The 22,007-nt window shown below is 45.3% G+C and overlaps 2 protein-coding genes across 2 annotated transcripts in view; one reads left to right on the forward strand and one right to left on the reverse strand.

Annotated features, from left to right (window-relative positions):
* Positions 1 to 22,007, reverse strand: part of BRAF (B-Raf proto-oncogene, serine/threonine kinase) — a 568,039-nt gene that overhangs the window by 293,843 nt on the left and 252,189 nt on the right. The gene's annotated exons all lie outside the window — the stretch shown is intronic.
* TMEM178B (transmembrane protein 178B) overlaps positions 1 to 22,007 on the forward strand; it is a 347,923-nt gene that overhangs the window by 84,617 nt on the left and 241,299 nt on the right. The window contains exon 2 of the mRNA XM_006133377.5: positions 11,925 to 12,038. Within this exon, the coding sequence (XP_006133439.1) occupies positions 11,925 to 12,038 (114 nt within the window). The remainder of the gene's footprint in view (positions 1 to 11,924; positions 12,039 to 22,007) is intronic.

A 22,007-nucleotide genomic window follows, 5' to 3' on the forward strand; every position in this document is an offset into this window, starting at 1 on the left:
CACAATGAATAGAGATGGACAAGAGTATGTAATTACAATCTTCAGAGCTGGAAAAGCTCCGCAAGAAATGAAGTAATCCAGACAAGTATGTAGTCACACTCTTTGGTCTTGTCTTCTTTAGGAAAAGAGGTGGGTTTTTAACGTATTAGCTAACGTGTTAAGACTACTTACTTGATACAAGGATTTTAACACGTTAGCTGGTCAAGGTAAACCATAAGCTCCCCAGTGCAGTTGACTTTTACTAGCCACTGTGTTAAAACTACAACTGCCTTGTCTACGCTAAGATGTTAACGACTGTCAGAAATACACTTTTCTTTCCTAGTACAGACATGACTTTTGTGCTTGTTGACATCTCACATAGTATTATGCTACATGTAACTATTTTGAGCGATGTGATCCAAGTTTAGAGTAATACTACAGCCTAATTTTTATCAGTACTGCCTCAGGCAGAGCCTGACTCCAATTGCCTGCCAAGGAAAGGGTTTAAATATTTCCTGTTCTGCCGGGCCGCTTCCTCCAAATCCCCCACTTTGTTCATACATTTTCCTTAAGAGAATCATAAAGCTAAATGACTGGACTACAACTTTCTCCCTGTTATTACAGGTACAACTGGGGACAGAAACAACCATGTGATTAGGATAAACATTCAAGTAGAAGGAAAGAAGACGTGTCATGAACATGGGGGCATAAGCTGAAACTTGTTCCTATAACATATCTGTCTAATAATTTTGAAGAACAGGTTTGTAAAAATTAAAGCCGGAGCAAAGAGTGAAATTTGTGGAATAAATTGTTTGCTATGAACAGTTCATCCACATGTAGCTAGAACACAGAAATGCAAAAGCTGTTTGAAGCTGATTAAGTCTAAAATCATAGACCTCAGTTGTCTTGGGGGAGCTCATGGTACCATAGTCCATGGTAGCAAACGTAATACAACAAAACATACATGATGGGTCTATGACTGATTTCTTGGGAAAATGCAAACTGGGAGGTGACAAATGCTTTCAGCTGATTTAGTCTTTGTCTATCTAAAGGAGATGTTCTGTGGAGTTTCTGTCAGGTCCGTGCTCTAGGCTAAATCTGTTGCGAAGTTTAGATTGTTCTTGTCAAATTTAATCCAGAACAAATTAAGTCTGACAGAGCTCTCAGCAAAGCTGCCATGTAGGATTCTTGGCCCCTCATTCTCTAGGCTGGCAGCTCATGAGGAGGGTGTGTGGGGGGGAGGAGTTCCTGTGTTATTAACACTAAGCCTTCTGGATCATGAAGCAAAGCCATTAAGAGTTCCAAAATAACCCCTTTACTAACTAACATGGTGACCATAAAGGGAAGGATAAATGGGTGTCATCCAGTGGGCCTGGGAGAATTCAGTTATTGTCACCGTAAAAACAACACCCTACCCTGCTGATTCAGCCCTGATCTATCACAGCTAGGATCAATGTGGCATCAGTGCTGTCGGTGCAAACGAAGGTTTTCCTTGATGTTCCTGACTACCTTGAGAGGTCATTTTCTGGAGCAGCACCTTCAGTTGTGCCACCATGAGACAACGAAGGTGAGGCCTGTGCTACATACGAAGTCAGACTAGATGATCAGATCCCTTCTGGCCTTAATATCTTTGAAACTACCTCTGGAAAAGTCAACTTGGCCACTCTGGTCAGAGTCCTCTGGGCACTTTGGAGACAAAAATATCAAGACTGATGTCAAATCTATACGTCACTTATCAGAGTGGCCAAGGGGACAGATTGTTTCTTGGGTAAGTTGCACAATGTTCAAATACGCCCATTTTTCCCCTTCTAAAAATGATCAGCCAATTTAGTGCTAAGGAAAGATACTAGTTAGAGAGCCTTGGAGACTGAAAGCGTCCATCCAGAAAACAAGATCAGCATGGCCAGTCTGCTTATAGAGCAGGGTGAAAGGGAGCAGTTGCCTGGTGATTCAAAAGAGCCCAGGGCTCCTGGACACCACTGCTGCTATCCCACGGCTGGCAGCAGCTGGAGTCCTGGGCTCCTTAAATCACCGCAGGAGTACCCCATGGTGTGCTCTGGGTGGTTTGGAGGATTGGGTGGGGATGGGGGGGGGGCAGCGTGGTGAGTTCCAAGCAGTGCTGAAGGCTGGCTGCTCCCAGTCCTGCCTGCTCTTTCTGCTTGAGGCTCTGCTTTTTCTGGGAGTGCAAAGCCAGATAGTCAGTTCCCCCTCCCTTGCCAAAGGGCCCGGCATGTCTGCTAGACCCCCGTGCAGCATGGACAACAGCAGTGTGAGCATCCCTACTAATCTGCGTCAACACTGTTCTTTATTGACTCTCTCCTTGGTAGATTTTTATGGTCATTGTAAAAAAGAAAACACGGTATGTTTTTTTCCCCCCACAAATATTGGCCTAATGAGGGCTGGCCCTAGGCCAAATGGCACCCCAGGCAAGGACTCCCCCTCCCGCCATTTCTTAAACTTTCCAAGACCTTATCTTTTATTGCATTTGTACCCCATTTGACCAGTTTGATGCATGATTTGTATGTGTGGTTTATCCCTGTCATGTGAGACAATAAATGTGCATGCTAGGATCTGTAAATCTGTATCTATTTACTTCATATATAAGCAAAAACATTTTCTCCTAAGCTTGTAGGAATCTTTTAATTTTAGAAATAACTGAATTGTACTAACATCAAACATTACATGTTAAACATGGCAAAAGTATCTTTTACAGTAATAGTATCTTTTACAGTACTGTGCAGATAGGGGTATGGCATCTCATTAAATATGTCCTTTATTAGTCACTGCTTACATTCTTCAAGTCTTAAAGTGCAAGTACACTGTCACGATTACGTAGTAAAACATGTCTCAAAGTAGCTGTGTTAGTCTGTAATTAAAAAACAACAAATGGTCCTGTCGCATCTAGAGACTAACCAAAAACTATAGATAATATCATGAGTTTTTGTGGGCACAACCCACTTTTTCAGATGACAAATATGAAGCAAGTGGCCCAGGAGTGTAAATATATAGCAGAAAAAGAGGGGAGAGGCAGAAGGAAAAAAACCTCTTTTTAAAGGTCAATTGAAGTGTCCATTCTAAATGAGGCTAATAAAGTGGGCTGTAAGTACCTGATAGTTAGCTTTTGATGTCATTTGGATGTAGAATAGAACAGCCCATCCAAGATGTGTCTTTGTTCATTCCTTGGGTGAATGTGTCAAATTTGCATATGAAGGCTAGTTCCACAGACTCTTTCTCTAGCTGGTTCCTGAAATTACTTGATAAGATGATAGCCACTTTATATCTGTTAATGAGTGTCCAGGCAAGTTAAAATGTTCAGCAGGCTTCTGTGTGTTGCCATTTCAAATATCTGATTTGTGTCCATTAATCCTTTTTCATAGAGACTGTCCAGTTTGGCCAATATACATAGCAGAGGGGCATTGCTGGCACTTGATGGCATATATCACATTAGTGGATGTGCAGTTGTATGAGTCTCTGCTGTAATGATGTGGGTTGTGTAGATGTGTGGACAAAGTTGGCCCCGGAGTTGATTGCAGGGGTGGGTTCCTGGGTGAGCATGATTGAGGTATGATGTGTGATTGCTGGAAAGAATTTGCTTGCGGTTTGGGGTTGTTTAGAAACGAGGATTGGCCTGTCTCCCAAGGCCTGTGAGAGTAAGAGATCATTTTCCAGGATAGGTTGTAGATTGTTAATCATGTGTTGGAGGGGTTTAAATTGGAGGCTGTAAGTAGTGACTAGTAGTGCTCTGTTGTTTTGTTTTCTGAGCCTATCTTGAAGCAACTGATGTACTAGTCTGGCTCTGTCAATCTGTTTTTTGGCTTCCCCAGGTGGGTATTTAAGTTTTAGGAATGCCTGATGGAGATCTTGTAGTGTTTGTCTGTGTCTGTCTGTGGGTTTGGAGCAAATCTGGTTGTATTATAGGGTGTGACTGTAAACAATTGATTGGGAAATGTGTCCTGGATGAAAACTAGAGGCATGTAGGTAAGTATAATAGTCAAGAGGTTTCTCGTATAAAGTGGTGGAAATGTGTCCATTGTATAATTGTACTGTAGTGTCAAGGAAGTGGATCTCTTGTGTGGACTGGTCCAGGCTGTGGTTGATGCTGGAGTGGAAGTTGTTGAGATCTCTGTGGAATTCTTCAAGGGTCTCCTTCCTGTGGGTCCTTATGATGAAGACGTCATCAGTGTAGTGTAAGGGTGTTGGGGGGCGGGAGCTGAGGAAACGTTGTTCGAGGTCAGCCATAAAGATGTTGGCATATTGTGGGGCCATGCGGGTTCCCACTGCTGTGCCACTGACTTGAAGATATAAATTGTCCCCAAATTGGAAATAGATGTGGGTGAGGACAAAATCACAAAGCTCAGTTACCAGGTGCACAGTGGCGTCATCAGGGATGGTGTTCCTCATGGCCAGTAATCTGTTATCGTGTGGAATGTTGGTGTAAAGAGCTTCTAGAGGATGGTGTTTTCAGGAAGATTACTGATGTTTTGTAGTTTCCTCAGGAAGTCGTGGTGTCGCAAAGGCAGGTAGGAGTACTGGTAGCATAGATTCTGAGAAGAGAGTCAACATAACCAGGTAATCGTGCTGTAAATGTGCCAGTGCCTGAGATGATGGGATTTCTGGGATTTCCATGTTTGTGGATCTTGGGTAGCTGACAAACTCTTGATTGGGGATTGGGGATTGGGGATTGGGGTTTGTGTTTGTATACATTTGGTCCCGAGTTGTAGCAGGGAGTTTCATGAGCAGATGGTCTATTTTTTTGGTATTCTTTAGTGGTATCAGAGGAAAGAAGCCTGTAGAATTTGGTGTTGGTGAGTTGTCTGGCAGCCTCCTGTTCATAATGTGTTCTGTTCATATTGACTACAGCACCCCCTTTGTCAACCTCTGTGATTATAATGTTAGAATTGTTTTTGAGGCTGTGGATAGAAATGCATTCTGCATGGCTGAGGTTATATGTCACGTGTTGCTGTTTGTTAACAAGGTCTGCCTGTGCACATTTGCGGAAACAATCAGTGTAGAATTCAAGACTCTTTATGACCATCAGGAGGGGTCCAATAGAGGTCTTCCTCTTGTGGGGTTGGCAGGGGGATCCTAAGGCAGATCAGTGCGGCATTCAATGGTGTCTTGGAAATATTTCTTAAGATGAAGGCAGTGAAAATAGGCTTCTAGATCGCCACAAAGCTGAATCATATTTGTGGGGGTGGTGGAGCAGAAAGCGAGTCTCCGAGATAGGGAAGATTCTTCTGCCAGGCTAAGAGTGTGGCTGGATAGGTTGACACTGTTGTTAGATGAATTGAGGGTCCCAGAGTTGAAATAATTTTTTTTTCCTTTTCCTTCTGTAAAGGAAGCAAAATGAGCATTATAAGTGGCTTGTTGGGTTTTTGTAAAGTACAGCCAAGAGGAAGTGGAAGCTTGTTTTTGTTATGAGTCTCTACTGTTAAGAGCACCTCTTTGATTTCTTCTGTGTGTTGTGTTGTATATAGTATGCTGATTAATAAAAAAAGTGCATAATATTGCAGCGGGGCCTCACTTTACTTTTTCTTTCCTTACTACCTGAGGGTACGTCTACACTAGCCCCTAGATCGATGTAGGGAGGCTAATGAGAGCGACCGAAATTGCAAATCAAGCCCGGGATTTAAATATCTTGCACTTGATTTGCATGTTCCTGGATGGTCACCATTTTAGAAATTGACTAACCCGAAGTAACTGCTTGCGTCTACGTGCGGTAGTGAAACGGGATTCCGATTTAAAGCCCTAACTCGAATTAGCTGATATTACTCCTACAATGAGGTTTACCAGCTAATTTGATTTAGGGGCTTTAAATCAGAATCCCATTTCACTGCCACATGTAGACGCGGGCAATTACTTCGGGCTAGTCAATTTATAAAATGGCGACTGGCCGGGAACATGCAAATCAATCGTGGGATATTTAAATCCTGCACTTCATTTGCAATTTCAGTCGCCCTCATTAGCCTCCCTAGATGGATCTAGGGGGCTAGTGTAGACATACCCTGAGTGGCATTTCCTCCCCCCACCCCCCACTCCTCCCGGCTCCATTGCATCCCCACAAAGACACAGCTGATAGCATTCTAGGAGGTTCAAGGTAAATGTAGCCATCTGAAAGTCTGGAAGGTTCCATGAGATTGTACGAAGATCCAGAACATTCTAAGAGGTTAGTGAAAAAGGAATCCACATCGGGAATATCTGAAACATGTTACTTCAAACATCCTATTTTCCCTTTTGTTGCTAACCACAAAAATAGCATGCCAGGCCCAGTACTTGCACACCGCCCCACCAGGATTCCAGACAGTTGCCTAGGTCACTTGCCTGTAAATCCAGCCCTGGCCCAGCCACTTGACCTGAATGTGAATCTGCATGAGCTGTAGCAGTATTAAATCTTTGTGCATCAATGTGATGGGCTGGAGATGCCAAACTCGGTAGAGGGAAAAGAGAGGGTTAAGTCTCTTTTCTCTCTGAAAAGAAAAGCCACAGTTAGATGACAGTGCAAGGATTTTCAGGAAGCCTTTCATGAGGTATGTAGTTCTGGGCCCAGTTATGGTGAAAATCATCCTCCCAGGGCCCTAGAGGATGGCTGTGCTCAGAGGACTTGGTAGTTTGTACTATGAGCTAGACCAGGGGTTGGCACCCTTTTCAAACCAGAGCCAAACTGCATCAACATTCAGAACCAACAGTGGTCAACCAAGAGCTGTATAAGAATGCCTATTTGCATGAATGAAAATATACAGTTTAACATAATGATTGATAGCATAAATGAAACATTGTACTCATAGACTTTATATATTGTGACTTCTGCTGCTGCATCTTTTTGCGCATTTCTTTGAAGTTTACATCATAACTGGTCAAATCCAACTTCATGCCTGCATTCAGTCTGTCTTCTGTCAATCTTATGGCAGTAGGGTGAGGATGTGGGGGTGCAGGAGTCTGGGTTGGGGTGTATGAAGGGCTCAGGGAAGGGGGTTTTGGGTTATAATGGACTCAGGCCACAAGTTGGAGGTGTGGGGGGGAGTGCAGGAGTGTTATGGCAGGGGACTGGGGCTGTGAGGGTGCAGACATCTGCGTTGGGGTATATGAGGGGCTGAGGGCAGGGGTGTATGATGGGCTCAGTGCACAGGGTTGTGTGTGTGGGGGGGGGTGCAGGAGTTTCATGGCAGGAGACGGGGGATGTGGAGGTTCCAGAATATGGGGCTGTGAGGGGCTTGGGGCAGGGGGTTCCGGTGTATGAAGGGCTCAGGGTTGCGCTGTGTGTGTGTGTGTGTGTGTGTGGGGGGGGGGGTTGTGCAGGAATGTTACAACGCTGTGGTTAGCTGGGGGCTGGGCCCCAAATGGGGACTTGTTGGCCAGGCTTCATTCTTAAATTAAGTAAAAAATTATGTCCAACACACAAGGTTTCAACATTGCCTTTCTTTATGGCAGGGGTGGGGAGCTTTTTTTGGGTTGGCCAAAGCTTTTTTGGGGTCTGGAACTTTTTTGGCCACTGAGTTTGAGTGGCATGGGATTAGGGTGCAGGAGTTTGAATTGTGACCTAGGGCAGGGGATTACAGTGAAGGGTTTGGCTTGTGACCTGAGGTAAGAGGGGATTGTGATCTGGGGCAGAGGATTGGGGTGCAGGGTCTGGGAGGAGGTATGGGCTCAGGAGTGGGCAGAGGGTTTGGACTATGTGAGGTAGAGAGGCAGAGGGCTGGGGGAAAAGGAGGGGCTGGGGTGCCAGAGGCAGGCTTTAGCTGGGAGACTTACCAGTGAGACTCCAGCCCAGCATGTTTCTCAGGAGCCTGCTGTGCCCCCCGGCCCCCCAGGCTTTAGGGACATGTGCTGTGTGAATCAGAGCCTGAGGGGAGAGGAGTATTGATCCTTTGTGTGCTGTCTGTTCTTGAAACAGGCAGCTTCCATTGGGCAGAAACTGGCCAATGGGATTGTGCTGGGGGTGGGAGCAGCCATGAAGCACCATGCCTCCTTCCCCTCCTGGCTCACAGTTTATGAAACACAAACAGCCCCGCAGCCACTTTTTCTGAGTAGCATGAGGGGATGGGAGGCTGCCTGGGGGTTCTCTGCTTTGTCCGTGGGCTGGATTATTTTGCCCAGGCCTGCTGTAGCGCCAGCATGGGCTCCCTGCTGTGGGAGTAGTGAGGTGGGGCTGGGCTCAAGCTTAAAAAATGCCACATCTGGCTCCCCAGTGAGCCATATTTGGCTTGCGAGCTAGACCCTCTCTGGGGGTGAAAGGCACCATCTCTCTTAAACCTGGTGTCACAAAGTGATCAAATTGTTGACTGTGTTTAGAGACCTGGACAAAGGGAACCCTTTTGGAACTTTAAGGACTCCTCTCCCTGGTTTCATATCCGTGCAGTTCCATTGACTGCCGGGGTGTTCCTGACACTGACACTTGAGCAGGCAAAGTCAGAGTGCCAATGTGAGCTTGTCTCTGGCAACAGGAAACTTTTTATACATTTGACCAAGCTTGAGTGTACTTTATTACAGCTCATATCCCCTGTCTGTCAGACCTGAAGAAGAGATCTGTGTAGTTTGAAAGCTGCTTATTCTTACCAACAGAAGTTGATGCAGTCAAAGAAACTGCCTCACTCATCTTGTCTCTCTAATATCCTGGGACCAACATGGTTATAACACTGCAAACAACTGTGAGTGGTGGTCAGTAAAAGGCAGTCACCAAGTAGCACATACATTTCCACAGGGAGTGTGGTGTACCAGTTGTTAGTGTTGTATATTTGAAATAATTCTGGTGTGTTGAGCAGTCAATTAAATGTGGCTTTGACCAATATTCCCTCTTTTTTTCCATCTATGCATGGAATAAATATTCTGTGCACTGAGGCATGTGCAGATGTGGACCACCAACCAATAGAAACACATGCTGCTGTCTGTTGGCACTATGGGCACTCTGCAAATTAGCTGGGTGGCATTTGAATCTCTCTTGGGTAGCGGCCCATGAGCTCAGCTTACAGGAAACACAGGTTCTGACATTCTGAACTAAATTTACTGTAGTATTTTAAATTCTGTAGGCATAGGAGGAATTGGTATTCCACTCACTTAACTACTGACACATTTTATTTCTCCTAAATGCTGTATATCTTAGTTAAACAATTACCACAGCCAACACAGGCCTTTGTTGAGGAACACAGTTCAGTTCATGAAAACAGTTAAACGTGCTTAAATCCCATTGACACCTGAATTGAGGTCATAGTCTCTTTCTCACCTTAGGGTTTGATGCTGCAAGGTTCTGAGAGCCACTAATTCTCAATGCCTCTCACAGGAAGTTAGCACAGTCCATTAGTGCTGATTATATTATTTTAAAAACATTATCAAATGGAACACTATTTTTTTTTTCTTTCAGTTGTGGATCTGTGATCCTTGCAGCTGCTCTAGGCAAGTCCTCTGTCCGGATAGGTATCTGATAACATGAAGATTATTTCCAGACAAATAAACAATTTCCATCTTTCTGTCAAAGCTTCTGAACCATGAACATAGCTGAGCAAAAGCGAGTAGAGAGCTTTTTCCAAATTAGCATGAAGATGTAAGTTTATCACTAGGAAGACTGCAATTTTTTTAGAAGATCTTTCCATGATAGCTTTTAAAAAATACTATTCTTGGTTTGAAACTTTCATTCTGGGCGTTCATTCGGTGCCCAGATGGTGCAGGCACGCACAGAAGCCCATCACGCTGTCAGGGCAGGCGGATACATATGTAAATATTTTGCCTTTTTTCCCTATAATGTTTGGTTTTGTCTAATCTAATTGCTGTCAAAGGCAGAATGCGAAGAACACTTAAGAAAAGCAAACAGTGAGGACCTCCAATGTTTGTGCTACAGTCACTTCAGAAGATACTAACAGTCTGGGTTGTAACTAATAATTTGGTTGCATAATGTTCTATTCACACTCTGAATCCATGGTGGATTGTTTGTGCCAAGTAACATTTATGACCTGCAGTAGCTAGAAACCTAGACTTTCAGAGGCAAATGGTGAAAGGGTTTTAATTTTCTGGAGCTGAAAGTCAGGGTTCTTGGCATCATGTATTAAAGCCTTTTATGTTGGCACTAATGGTGGGTGCTCCTTTCCTGCCTCCCATATAGGGTTGCATAATTTTCTCCTTTATTGGTGTATGGTTTCTTTTTTTTTAATTTAATGTATCACGCTATCCTCTAATGAGTATCATCAGAGAAGCAACCATTAGAAAAGTCTTTGTCTTTTCTCCTCTTGGTGACTTGAGCATAGTCCATGACACTGAAAATACCTACTTAGTAAGGCCCTGACCTAAGGCTCATGTAAGTCAAAGGAAAGTTGAGTTTAGTGGGCTTTTCATCAGACCCTAATTGCTTAGCAATGGTCTGGTGAAAGAAAGGTTGATAGGGATGCTAGGAAACCCTGTTGGCATTGCAACCATCTTTGCATCATCAAACTACTATCTGCTGTATGTCCATGGATATCCATATCCACAGGTGTGGATGCAAGTATCTGTGTGTCATTGTTTACAGATGTGGATAGAAATTTTGTATCCATGCAGGGCTCACTCTAGTCTACATGTTTCTGACCAGAAGCAAACACTAGCTAATGGACCAGTGGCAGGGAGCCTGTGGCTAACGCAAATCCACTGCTTCCATAGGCATTACCTTCACTGAGATGAGGTTCCTCAGAAGACCAAAGCTTGCAGTGGGGATTACGGTGGGAAGAAGGGAATGGCTATAAAAAGAAAAGTTGGTATCTCCATCAAATCGAACAAAAAAATTAGTACCATCTACAGCTGCCTTCCATAGACTGCAGATGAAATCTCAGCTGCATGATGAACGGAGTACAATGCAGGATATGTTCATGTCTGAGTTTGAAGTCTGTTGGTGTTTTTGGTCAACTGCATGTTGTTTCTTTTCTATTCTGGTTCTAATACCATGTGCATCGCCATGGTATCTGGGCACCTGCCAGAGGTACATTAAGCTGAGTTGTCTTTTAAGTTTTTCCTGTTTCATACTAACTCGGCTACCCCTCTGAAGCTATTAAGCTGAGTGGCTGTCACCTGTCTCTTTCCTCTTGCCAGGGGAAAAAATCCTGTGAGCAGAACCAGCCCGCCTATAGGATGAATTAGAATGGCTGCCTTGGCCCCGTGCTTTGGGTGATCTGTGGTGGCTGCCTCAACAGTTCTATGCATGGGAGGGACCCAAGGGATTATGGGGCCTTGTGTGGGGCAGCAGCGGCAGTTGCCCCTCCCCGCACAGTCACCATGCAGGCAGGAGAGCTGGAGCGGCCTGGTAGTCTGCTCTGCTCCACTCTGATATGCCACACTCTCCCAGCCTGCTGCACTCAGCTTCTCAGTGGCTGCAGAGAGCTCTGGCTCCAGGGCACTTTGCTTCCCACTGCTGCAGAGAAGTGGTGCACAACGGGCAAGGAGGAGTGGAATGGAGCAGGCTGCCAGGCCTCTCCAGCTCCCGCTGCCCATGTGGTGAGTGTGTGGGGAGGGGCAACCCCTGCCACTATTGCTTGGGAGTAGGGTGGAAGGAAGCAGGGCAGGGATGGAGCAGGGGTGCAGTTTGAGGGAAGGGCAGGGTGGGATCTGCAGCAGGTTGGTGGGGTGGGGGGATGTTGCCCCAGGCCTTGTGCTAGGGGCACTGGGTTGCTTCAGGACTCCCGCCACTTCCCCCATTGGGATGGCCCTGCATATGAGAATTGTTTTGCATAATTAATATATAATTTTGAACCTGCTAGGTTATGCTTTTTATTATTGAAGGACAGAGCAAAAAAAGTATGCTTTCCTTATCTGTAAGTGAGAGAGACCGAGGGAGTCAAAGACAGTCCTAGCAACCCCGTTAGATTCAATGGTATTACCCAAGGAGTTAATATGGCTCTCACTCTTATTTTTGGTGGGAAAGAGCTGTGACTGGGAAAGACGTTGTTCCTATTTAACAATGTTTTGTTTATTTTTCTTTATGCCCATCACAGGAGCAATTGATCAGTGCACATACATCAAGTACCACTACTCCTCAGCAACAATTCCCAAGAACCTCACCTACAACATTACCAAGACAATCCGCCAGGATGAATGGCACGCTTTGCGTAAGTGTCTCCATCTTTCCTCTTTTCCCCTAGTGTGCACATAAAGGGCAAGAGTAACCAGTAAATGTGACATGGGGCTTTGATAGGCAGCCCACCCAGAGACATCTCATGTGTAGATAGTTGTCATGGCATATAAGCCAATTTGCTGCTAGTATTCACAACGCTGTGTGTTTCTTTGGCTGACTGGAAATTCTGCATTAGCATGAAAGCATTAAATTTGTGTGTTGTGGAGGGATACATTCATATGCAGAGGTTAGTATTGAATTAAACATGAATAAAATAATCAATTTTGTAACTTCTAATTCAATAAATCTTCTCCATTTGCATTTTTCCATGCATTTTATGCTGCTGCAGAATTTCCCGCTTCTAGCAAGATTCAATACTGGCCCATAGCAGAAATCATTGGGTTCTGTCATGAAATATGTGGCTCTATCCTCCATCCATATCTCTTGGATGAGAGGCACTGTTGAGGGATGCTGCTTGCCTTTGAGAATTCAGAAACATAAATTCAGCTCTTTAAAGGCACAGGGAAGGAGTCTGGCCTCCAGAGATAATTGAGGCCATTGTCCATCAGCTTGTAGCAGTGACTGAAGCTGTAAGACATGACAGAGATGAAATTTCCTGGAGATGTAGTCTTGGTATTACAGATTCTTTTCCTCCTTAGAGGTTTGGGGATGGACCCAGGAACACTGGAGCAATTTGTATAGTGGGGGTTCTGAGAGCCATTGAACCAAACTGTAAACCTTCTATATAATGGAAACCAATTAATGCCAATGCTGTGGCACCCTCCCCCTCACTCCCTGTATCTCTAGTTCCAGCACCTATGGATGGACATAGGGTTTTCACTGACAAAATGGAAGAACTAGGATTTCACAAGAAAGGGAAATTGCCAACAGGAATGCATACTCTTCTTGTCACATGGGGAATGACTGACAGATCTAGAAGTGAAGATGGAAGCCCAGAATTCTTCCAACTCTATGCAAACAGTTCTCAGTTCCTTGAAATTTTCAGAGGATGTAAATGAGGAAGGATTACTTTGGGGACAGATTGTAAGAGATGCTGAGACCCACAACTCATGTTACAGTTCATTTTTGAGAAATAAATGTGGTTCCAGGCATTCTTCTAGCTTTGAGTGGCCTTGCCAAGAACAATAGTGTGGCTGTTTTTGAGTGCCTTTCCCAGCCTGTGGGAGGGCAGAAGGCAATAAAACATTGTTTACTTCTAAGGCCAGACCCTGTCAGATGCTTCAGGGTCCAACTATTAGTCAGATATAGGCAAATTTTAAGGAAATTCTTGAAGGTGTTATGAAAGTTCTCTCTTTTAAATTACTAGATGATTTTATTGGTATGTGTGGTGTACTTTGGAAATTCTCCTCTATTTTGAGCAGCAGTGACTATTTTCTGTCACCAGCTTCTGGGAATCTTGCAAATAAATGCAGTAAATATTGTCTTATAAAAATGAATCTTTAACTAAGCAATGTTTAGGGTTATGGGTCATTGTGAGGATTTACATGTTATTTTCCTTCAACTGAAGTGTAATTGCTGATGTGTTTGGTTATATCAACTCCTTTAAGTGCTTTCCTCTTCCTGTTCTAGTGCTAAACTTTGTGGAAGAATGCAGTGTGTCAGCAGCTGACTGGAATCTTTAGTAGCACATTTTCCACTCTCTGAAGTGGCAGTCTAGACACAGAGTGTTTACACATTTACATATCCGATTTGGCCTGAGGCACTTTCAGGGTGAGGCTGTTTATTTCCTTACTGTGGAAGGTACAGGAAAAGTATGTGTGGGCAGGCGAATGTGATTGTGTGCATATTCCTGACTTAGATTTTCTTGATGCACCATGAATCAGATAAAGTGTAGGTAGGTAGATGTATATGATTGAAGTACAAATCTGTGTCCCTCTCAACAAAGGTAGAAAAGGAAAGGCACCCTTTAAGAAATCTGTGTTGTCTACAGATCAGTTAGTCTTCTGCAGTGGCGTTACATTCCAAAATATTGGATTTGTTGGGTTAATGCATAGGCACAGGAGGGCCGGAAGGTCACTGTATTTAACAATGAACTGATGCCATAGGTATATTTACAATGTGGAGGTAGGTGTGTTTGTGCCTTGCTACCTTATTCATTGACAAACTTTCAGCTTTAAAGGAGGGAAGTGACTAGAAAAGCTTTCTTTAGAAATGCCTTCTCAATTTATTTTTGGGCTGTGTAACACATTCAGACCTGAGTGCAAGTGCCCCTTGGTGGCTGAAGGGGGTCTTGCAATATTTAACTTGCCTGTCCGTGGGCAAGTCAAAGTCTAGTTCATGGCCAAAGTTCAGGCCCCCTCTTTTACCCCCTCTCTTGGGTGTGGTTTTCAGGAGGTTGGGGGGGGGGGACCCAGGCCTGCCCACTCTTCTGGGTCTCCGCCCAAGGAACCATATATGTAGCAGATACCTGCCGAGTTTCAAAGTCGTAGGTATGGTTGTGTCCCTGGGCCACTTCCCTGGGATGCCGTTTCATCCAGCCTTTCTCTAGGGCCTTGCTGCAGAGTTCCCCTGTCCGGGTTCTGTAGAGTTGTCCCTTGTTAGCCTTTAGCCGCATGATATAGATCCGCTTAACTATAAGAGCCCAGTGCCCACTTGGAGCTGTCCAAGGTTCTGGTTGTCCCAATCAGCCCAGAGGTCTGCCTGGGTTGAGCTCCAGGAAGGAACTGCAGAAGCAACGAGGACTCCTGTGGCACCTTATAGACCAGTGGCCCCCAACACGGTACCCGCGGGCGCCATGGCGCCCACGGGGGCATTTGTGTGTGCCCGCCAAGTGCTTGGGGCTGGCCTGGCCCCGGGCATGTGGCGCATGCATGGTGCCGGAGCCGGCCCCAGGCACATGGTGAGCGCCGGCCCCGGGAGCGCCGCGAATTGGCCACCCGTGCTCTGGGCCCGCACTTGGAGGGGGTGCCAGGCACTTGGCGGGGGGGGGGGGGCGAGCCGGCTCCAGGTGCGCGGCGAATTGGCCGACCGCACTCCAGGTGCCTTTGAGAAATGGACTGATGAATCACAGAATATGTCTGAGAATATGTCTATACTGCAGTCATGGCATGGGAGTGTAGTTGAGTAGACATGCCCAAGCTAGTTTTTATCTAGCTCAAGGTACCAGATCAGTGAAGCTGCATAAGTCTGGGCCGGCCCTGTGAGATATTACCCAGGGTACCTGGCAGATGGATACAGCTCACACGGGAGCACCTTGTGCCCTAGCTACACAGCTCTGATATCTGAGCTTGCTAGACTAAGGCTAGCTCCGGTATGTCTGCACAAGCTGCAGTCATGCTGTTTAGATATATCCATAGTTCGTCCTGAACCGGTGCCTTGTGTGGCTTAGTTGCTGTTGTCTAGTTGAGCTATAAAACCAGCACCCTGATCCTTCATGTGCCTTAAAGATCCCATGTTCCTTTTTATTAGAAAAGGGGTGTTAATGTCATATGGACTCAAACTGGTGTCATTTATCTATCTCCCTGCTTACACTTTGTGGAGATTATCATAAATTGGGATCCAGATCTGAACCATGTCAGATTTTGGCTGTGCAAATGTAACCCACACACCTAGGCTATGTCTACACTGGCGGGTTGTTGCGCTAGAGATATGCAAATGAGGCTAAGCGAGGAATATCCCGAGCCTTGTTTGCATACCTAATGAGCCACCATTTTTGCAGAAGAGGCTCTTGTGCTAGGAGCTGTCTACACTGCCCCATCGTGCGCAAGAAAAACCCTTTTGCGCAATGCCGTTATTCCTGAAAATAATCAGTGTAGCAGCATTGCACAAGAGAGTTTTTCTTGCACAAGAAGGGGCAGTGTAGACAGCTCCTTCTGGCGCAAGAGCCTCTTCTGCAAAAATGGCGGCTCATTAGGAATGCAAATGAGGCTCGGTGATATTCCATGCTTAGCCTCATTTGCATATTTCTGGTGCAAGATCGCGCCAGTGTAGACATAGCCTTAGTGTGGTTACTGAGCAATGAAAGTGGTACCTAGACCACAGCAACAGTTAAGACCAAGGGACCTCTACAGCATGGGCTAGGAGGCAGATGGCTTTTAGCTCAGAGATTAGAGGCTCCTATACTCGCTCCAGAGGTCCCAGGTACAAATCCGCCTGGTGGTGGTTACACAAAATCAAAATTCTGAGAGAGGTGTTTTGTGAAACCAGAATCTTTCCTGGTTTTAGTCTTAACTAGTGATGATGTTTTGACCAAATTTCAGGTTCATTAATTGTGGACTGTCTTGCTATATTTTCTCTGCAATGTTAACTGGCTACAATATTCTTCAGTCCGTGACCTAAATGGTTTAGTAGTGCTGTACGTTGTTAAACAGCTCCACCCCAGATGTGGTGACACTTCAGTGGAGGCTGGTGTGATTCTAAGGAATTACTGTTTGTAAAGCACTAAAGATCTCTACATGAGAATTATGATTCTATTACCTAATACACAAATATTCAGGTGCAAATAATACCTGAAAGCAAAGGGATTGGTTCAGCAATGAAGAAATGATTTTATAGTGAACATTCTAGGGCAGCACCGACCTACTCTTGCGGATTTCACATTTAGGATTATTGTCTCAGAGGCAAAGGATGAAGAGAATAGGAAATTGGTAAACTGTGAAAAGCAAAAAAGATCTTTACAATTTTTTCTTCCCAGTGGATCTGCTTCCCTGAACCCATCCTGAATCAATCCAGGAAGTAGCATCTACTTGAGCTTCATGTATAATAGTAGTCTTATATAGCTGTGTATATCTCCTGCTTTTGTTTTTGGTAGCTGCTATCAGCAGACTCAATATTATATTTTGTGGTGGACAGAGAAACTATTGCCTGGTCTGGACTGAAGCCATGGAAAGAGAAGCAATACAACAGAGACCAAAAGTGATTGTTCTTCTTAAAGGAGTGTCCCTGTGGATGCTCCACTGTAGGTGTCATGGTGCTCCTGCACTTAAAATTAGAACTTTTTAGCATCGGTAACCCCTGTGTGCTGGTGCACACGTGCGGCACTGCCCACGCCATAGCGAATGTGCCGACGCGCGCGCGCCCCATCAACCAACCCTCAGTTCCTTCTCAACCACTCTGTTTGGTTGGAACACAGCAGTGCTCCATGTTAGATCTTAGATCGTGTACTTATAGTAGTAATTAGTGTTAGTTTAGATCCTATTTCTATTCATCGTTTCTTCTCTCCTCCCCAGTTAGTTGTTAGTTATTAAAAAAAAAAAGTCTCTAATTCATTGTTGTTAGAATAGAGTAGGCTTGCCAGGATGCAAACACTGCCTGACATGCAGAATGTCTATTTCCCATCTTCAGTGTGCATGCCCAGTGTATTCGGTGGCAGGGCCACTTGCCAAAACCTGCCATGATTGTAAGACGCTCTCATTGAGGTCCTTGAAAGCACAGGAGCTATTGTTCAAGCTCCTTGCTATGGAGAAGATAGGCCAGCTTTGGAACCGGCATCCCAGACCACTCCAACCTGGACCTCCCCAACAGCAGCTTCCAACCAAGGACCATCCACACTGAGGGAGGCTACGGCCAAGAAAAAGCACACTTCACCCTCGCTGGATAGGCTACTGAAGAGATTACCCCCTAAACACAAGCCTTCCTCACTCAAGGTACAGGCTTCTGGGGATGAGCAGGTGCCAGGAAATCTGGTACAGATAAACCCTGAGGGTCAGTGACCACTAAAGACACATGCCCTGTGGTCTTGATACCCAAACCAAAGAAGACTGCCACTGTGCCATTGGTACTGACATCAGCACCAACAAAACTGGTACCCAAACCGCTGCATCACAGTGCGGCGAAGGGCTGATGGGAGCCGCCAGTACAGACACCAACAAAGTTCGTACTGGCTCCAAGTACCAAAGTTTCCCCAGTACTGACTACATCGAGGCCATGGGGTGACCTAGTACCACAGTGACCACAGCCCTCTGCATCAGTGGTACCGACCTTCGCTCCACTAAGGCTGCTGACTACACACCAACATTAGAGGGACCAAGCAGGCTTGCAGTGCCATCAAGCTCGGCTCCTCCTTTTTCGAGTGACAGCAATGTTGAGGAGGAGATGACCTGCTCCCCACAACATTCTTCTCCAAAACCAACCATCCCGGTACAGCAACAACAACAGCTGACTCAGCCCCAAATGTGGCAAATCTCTCCCATTCCACACTTACAACATTGGCAGGGATGGGATCCATGGGCCTTCTTAAAGCTCAAGCATCTGCGCCACAGTTGCTGGCACCACCTAGACCTCAGTCAGTGGTCCCCAGGCCATCGACAGCCACAGGATCAGACATCACACAGGTGAAGATGGAAAATCTGGATGACTTCCAGGAGAAAGACACGTTGCTTCCTTCACACGTCTCCTAATCTTCTCTTCACGAATTGATAATGCTCCTTCCCCCAACAGTGGAGGACGATTTCATGTCTTTTCAAGACCTTTAGAAGAGTGACAAATACTCTGGACATCTCTTTAGTTGAGGTTTCTGAGATTCAGCACAAACTGACCAACTTACTACAGGTCTCATCTTCATCGAAAATAGTCCTGCCAGTCAACAAGGCCATACTGAACCCTGCAAAAATCCTGTGGCAAATGCCAGCTTCCATCTCTCCAACATCAAAAAGAGCTGACAGGAAGTATTACATTCCTGCTAAAAGGGCTGAATGTCTGTTCACCCACGCAGCACCAAATTCATCGGTGCTTGATGCAGCCCACAATAGGGGTAAGCAAACACAATACAAATCCACTCCTTAGAACAAAGAATGGAAGAGACTGGACATTCTGGGCAGGGAATCCTATTCCTCTGCCTCCTTTCAGATAAGGATAGTGAACTGTGTGGCATGGTTAGCAAAATGCACATACCGCCATTTTGAAAAAATTAAAACCTTTATTGAGCAGCTGCCTGAGGACTACTAATCTTTCTTCCAGTCTACTATAGATGAAGGCATCTTCATAGCAAAGATAGCATTGCAAGAGTCCCTCGACACAGCGGACACTGCTTCACATTCCTTGGCCATGTCAGCGGTCATGCATCGTGTCTCCTGTCTGCACCTCTTGGGATTTCCTAGAGAGGTGCAGAACACTGAAGTCCTGCCTTTTGAGGGGCAGAAGCTGTTTTCTACTGCCACAGATGCTTCACTGCACTCACTCAAGACTCTCGAGCGACATTAAAGACCCTGGGGATGTATGTTACCCAGCCCAAAATGAAACTGAACTGGCTATTCACACCTCGGGGCAGAGCATCATCCTCATACTCCTCCCAGAAAAGCTATGACCTTAGGAGGCTACAGAGGCAACAAGAACATAGGCAGCCTCAAGGCAAAACTGCCACATCCCAGTCCTCCAACAGCCAGCAAATGTTTTGAACATCTGGTCGAGAGTTCAATATCATTTCCAACAACTGTTCGGTCTGCAGCCCTTTTATCATGCGTGGGGCACCATCACAACAGACAAATGGGCCTTGGAAGTCATAGCAAAAGGTCTCACGATACCCTTCCAGATCTTTCCTCCCTCCCAATCCTTTTCCCTGTCCCTCTTCGGGACCCCTCTCATGAGTCCCTGCTACAACACGAGATTCTCAGACTTCTCCAGATAGGGCAAATAAGGGATGCTTATTTTCACATAGCAATTCAGCTTTCACACAGAAAGTTCCTGAGATTCACACTAAAGGATCAACATTATCAGTACCATGTCCTATCATTCGGCCTATCCTCGGCACCTAGAGTCTTTACCAAGATTCTTGCCATAGCAGTGGCCCACGTATGAAAATTAGGCATAGTAATATTCCCTTAGATGATTACCTGATTGTAGTGCCTACAGACCAAGAGGCCATATAATCTTTCACAAGGATATTCCAACCGTTGAGAACTCAGGGACTTCAGATCAACACACAAGTCACACCTCACTCCATCTCAGGAGTTGGTGTGCATAGCTGCCACATTGGATTGCATACAGGCAGAGCAGTGACTACCAATGCAGAAGTTCCATGCACTAGCTGCTCTAGCAAGGACTGTTACATACAGCCCCACAGTATCTGCCAAACAAAGCCTCCAGCTTCTCGGTCACATGTCCTCAACTACATACGTGGTTCCTCACTTTAGGCTGCATATGAGATATCTATGAACGTGGCTTCACACGTTTTCGGACTCACAAGCACCATGTATACAAACAACTAAGTCCTACAAAGAAGGTCAGAGAATCCTTAACATGGTGGTTACAAGCAAGCAACCTCTGTTCAGGTGTTCCCTTCCAACAAACACCCCCCTCTATACCTATAACTACAGATGCTTCATTGGAGGGCTGAGATGCACAGGCCACTGGTCACAGCATCCAGGGAAGATGGACTCTTGCAGACTCAAATCTGCACATCAGCATCTTGGAAGCCTGCAGTAAGAAAAGAATGCGAGTATTTTCTCCCCTTAATTTAGGGCAAGTCTGTGGGAATACTCACCGACAAAACCACCTACATTTTCTATGTAAATTGCCACGGTGGGGCCAGATCATACTGCCTCTGCAAAGAGGCAATAGCACTGTGGCAGTTGTGCATTCACCACCAGATCACCAGATGAGTGGTATATCTCCCAAACAAACAAAATGTCACCACAGACCAATTAAGCCACCTATTTCATCACAAGCATGAAAGGGAGATACATCCCCAGGCCCAACATACCATTTTCCTCAGGTGGGGCTTTGCAGAAACAGACTTATATGCCACATTACACAATGCCAAATGTCCCAAGTATTGTTTCAGGGCGGGGCTGAGCAGGGGCTCCCTCGGGGATGACATGATGATTAGCTGGTGTCTCAATCTTCTATTTGCTTTTCCACCTCTTCCCCTCCTTGGCAAAGTCATACAAAAAGATAAAATATGACAGGGTCAGGGTCATCGTGAAAGCACCTGCATAACCCAGGGAGACCTGGTTCCTTTGCCTGTCTCAACTGTCAGTAGCTCCTCTGATTCCTCTTCCACAATGGCCGGGCATACTGTCTCAGGACCAGGGTCAAGTTCTTCATACCGACATACATAAAGTGCACCTCAAGGCTTGGCTTCTCCAGGGATGAATACACAAGACCAGACCTGTTTGGAGGAAGTTTGCATTATAATACTGAATTGTCACAGAGTACAAGAAGGGCCTATTTACAGAAATGGCACTGTTTATCTAAGTGAGCAAACCACAGAACACTGCTGCCTTGTTCAACACAGCTGATGATGGTCCTAGATACCTTCGTTCATGAAAGAAACAGAATCTCTCCAACTCATAAATAAAGGTCCGCTTAGTGGCTATTTCAAGTGAGCATGAGATCGTAGACAGTGATACTACAATCTCACAGCCAACCACAAAGACATTTTTAAAAGGTCTCAATAATACCTTTTCCCTAATAAAGCAGACACTGCTACCTTGGGATCTCAACCTTGTCCTTTACCCCTTGACTTTCCCTCTGTATGAGCCAATGGAAACATGCTCCCTGACCCACTTTTCCAGAAAAGCTTTTTTTCTTACTAGCAATCATGATAGAAAGGAGGGTCAGCCAACTGGCAGCACTCATGGCGGATCCACCATTTATGACCTTCTACAAAGACAAAGTAGTATTAAGTCCACATAAAAATTTCTCTCAAGAATAGTTTTACACTTCCACCTCAATGAACCTATATACTTACTTGTTTTTCACCAAAAGCGTCATCCAGATGCCACTGCAGCGTGACTCCACTCCTTGGATGTTTGGTGTGTGATTGCCTTTTACCTAGCTAGAAAAAAACAGTTCAGGTGTTCTCCTGGACTGTTTGTTTCCATAGCAGATCTCTCCAAAGGTCATGCAATCTCAAAATAGAGACTTTTGAAATGGATAACAAATTGTATTAAGATTGCTATAGTATCAGTAAGGTGCCATTACCGACCCAACTGCGGGCACACTTCAGCAGAGCAATGGCCACTTCTAGAACCTTCCTACATTACGTGCCCATCAAGGACATTTG

Source organism: Pelodiscus sinensis, chromosome 1 (genome assembly GCF_052426305.1).
Source record: "Pelodiscus sinensis isolate ZL-2025 chromosome 1, ASM5242630v1, whole genome shotgun sequence".
In the NCBI taxonomy this organism is placed as follows: Eukaryota; Metazoa; Chordata; order Testudines; family Trionychidae; genus Pelodiscus; species Pelodiscus sinensis.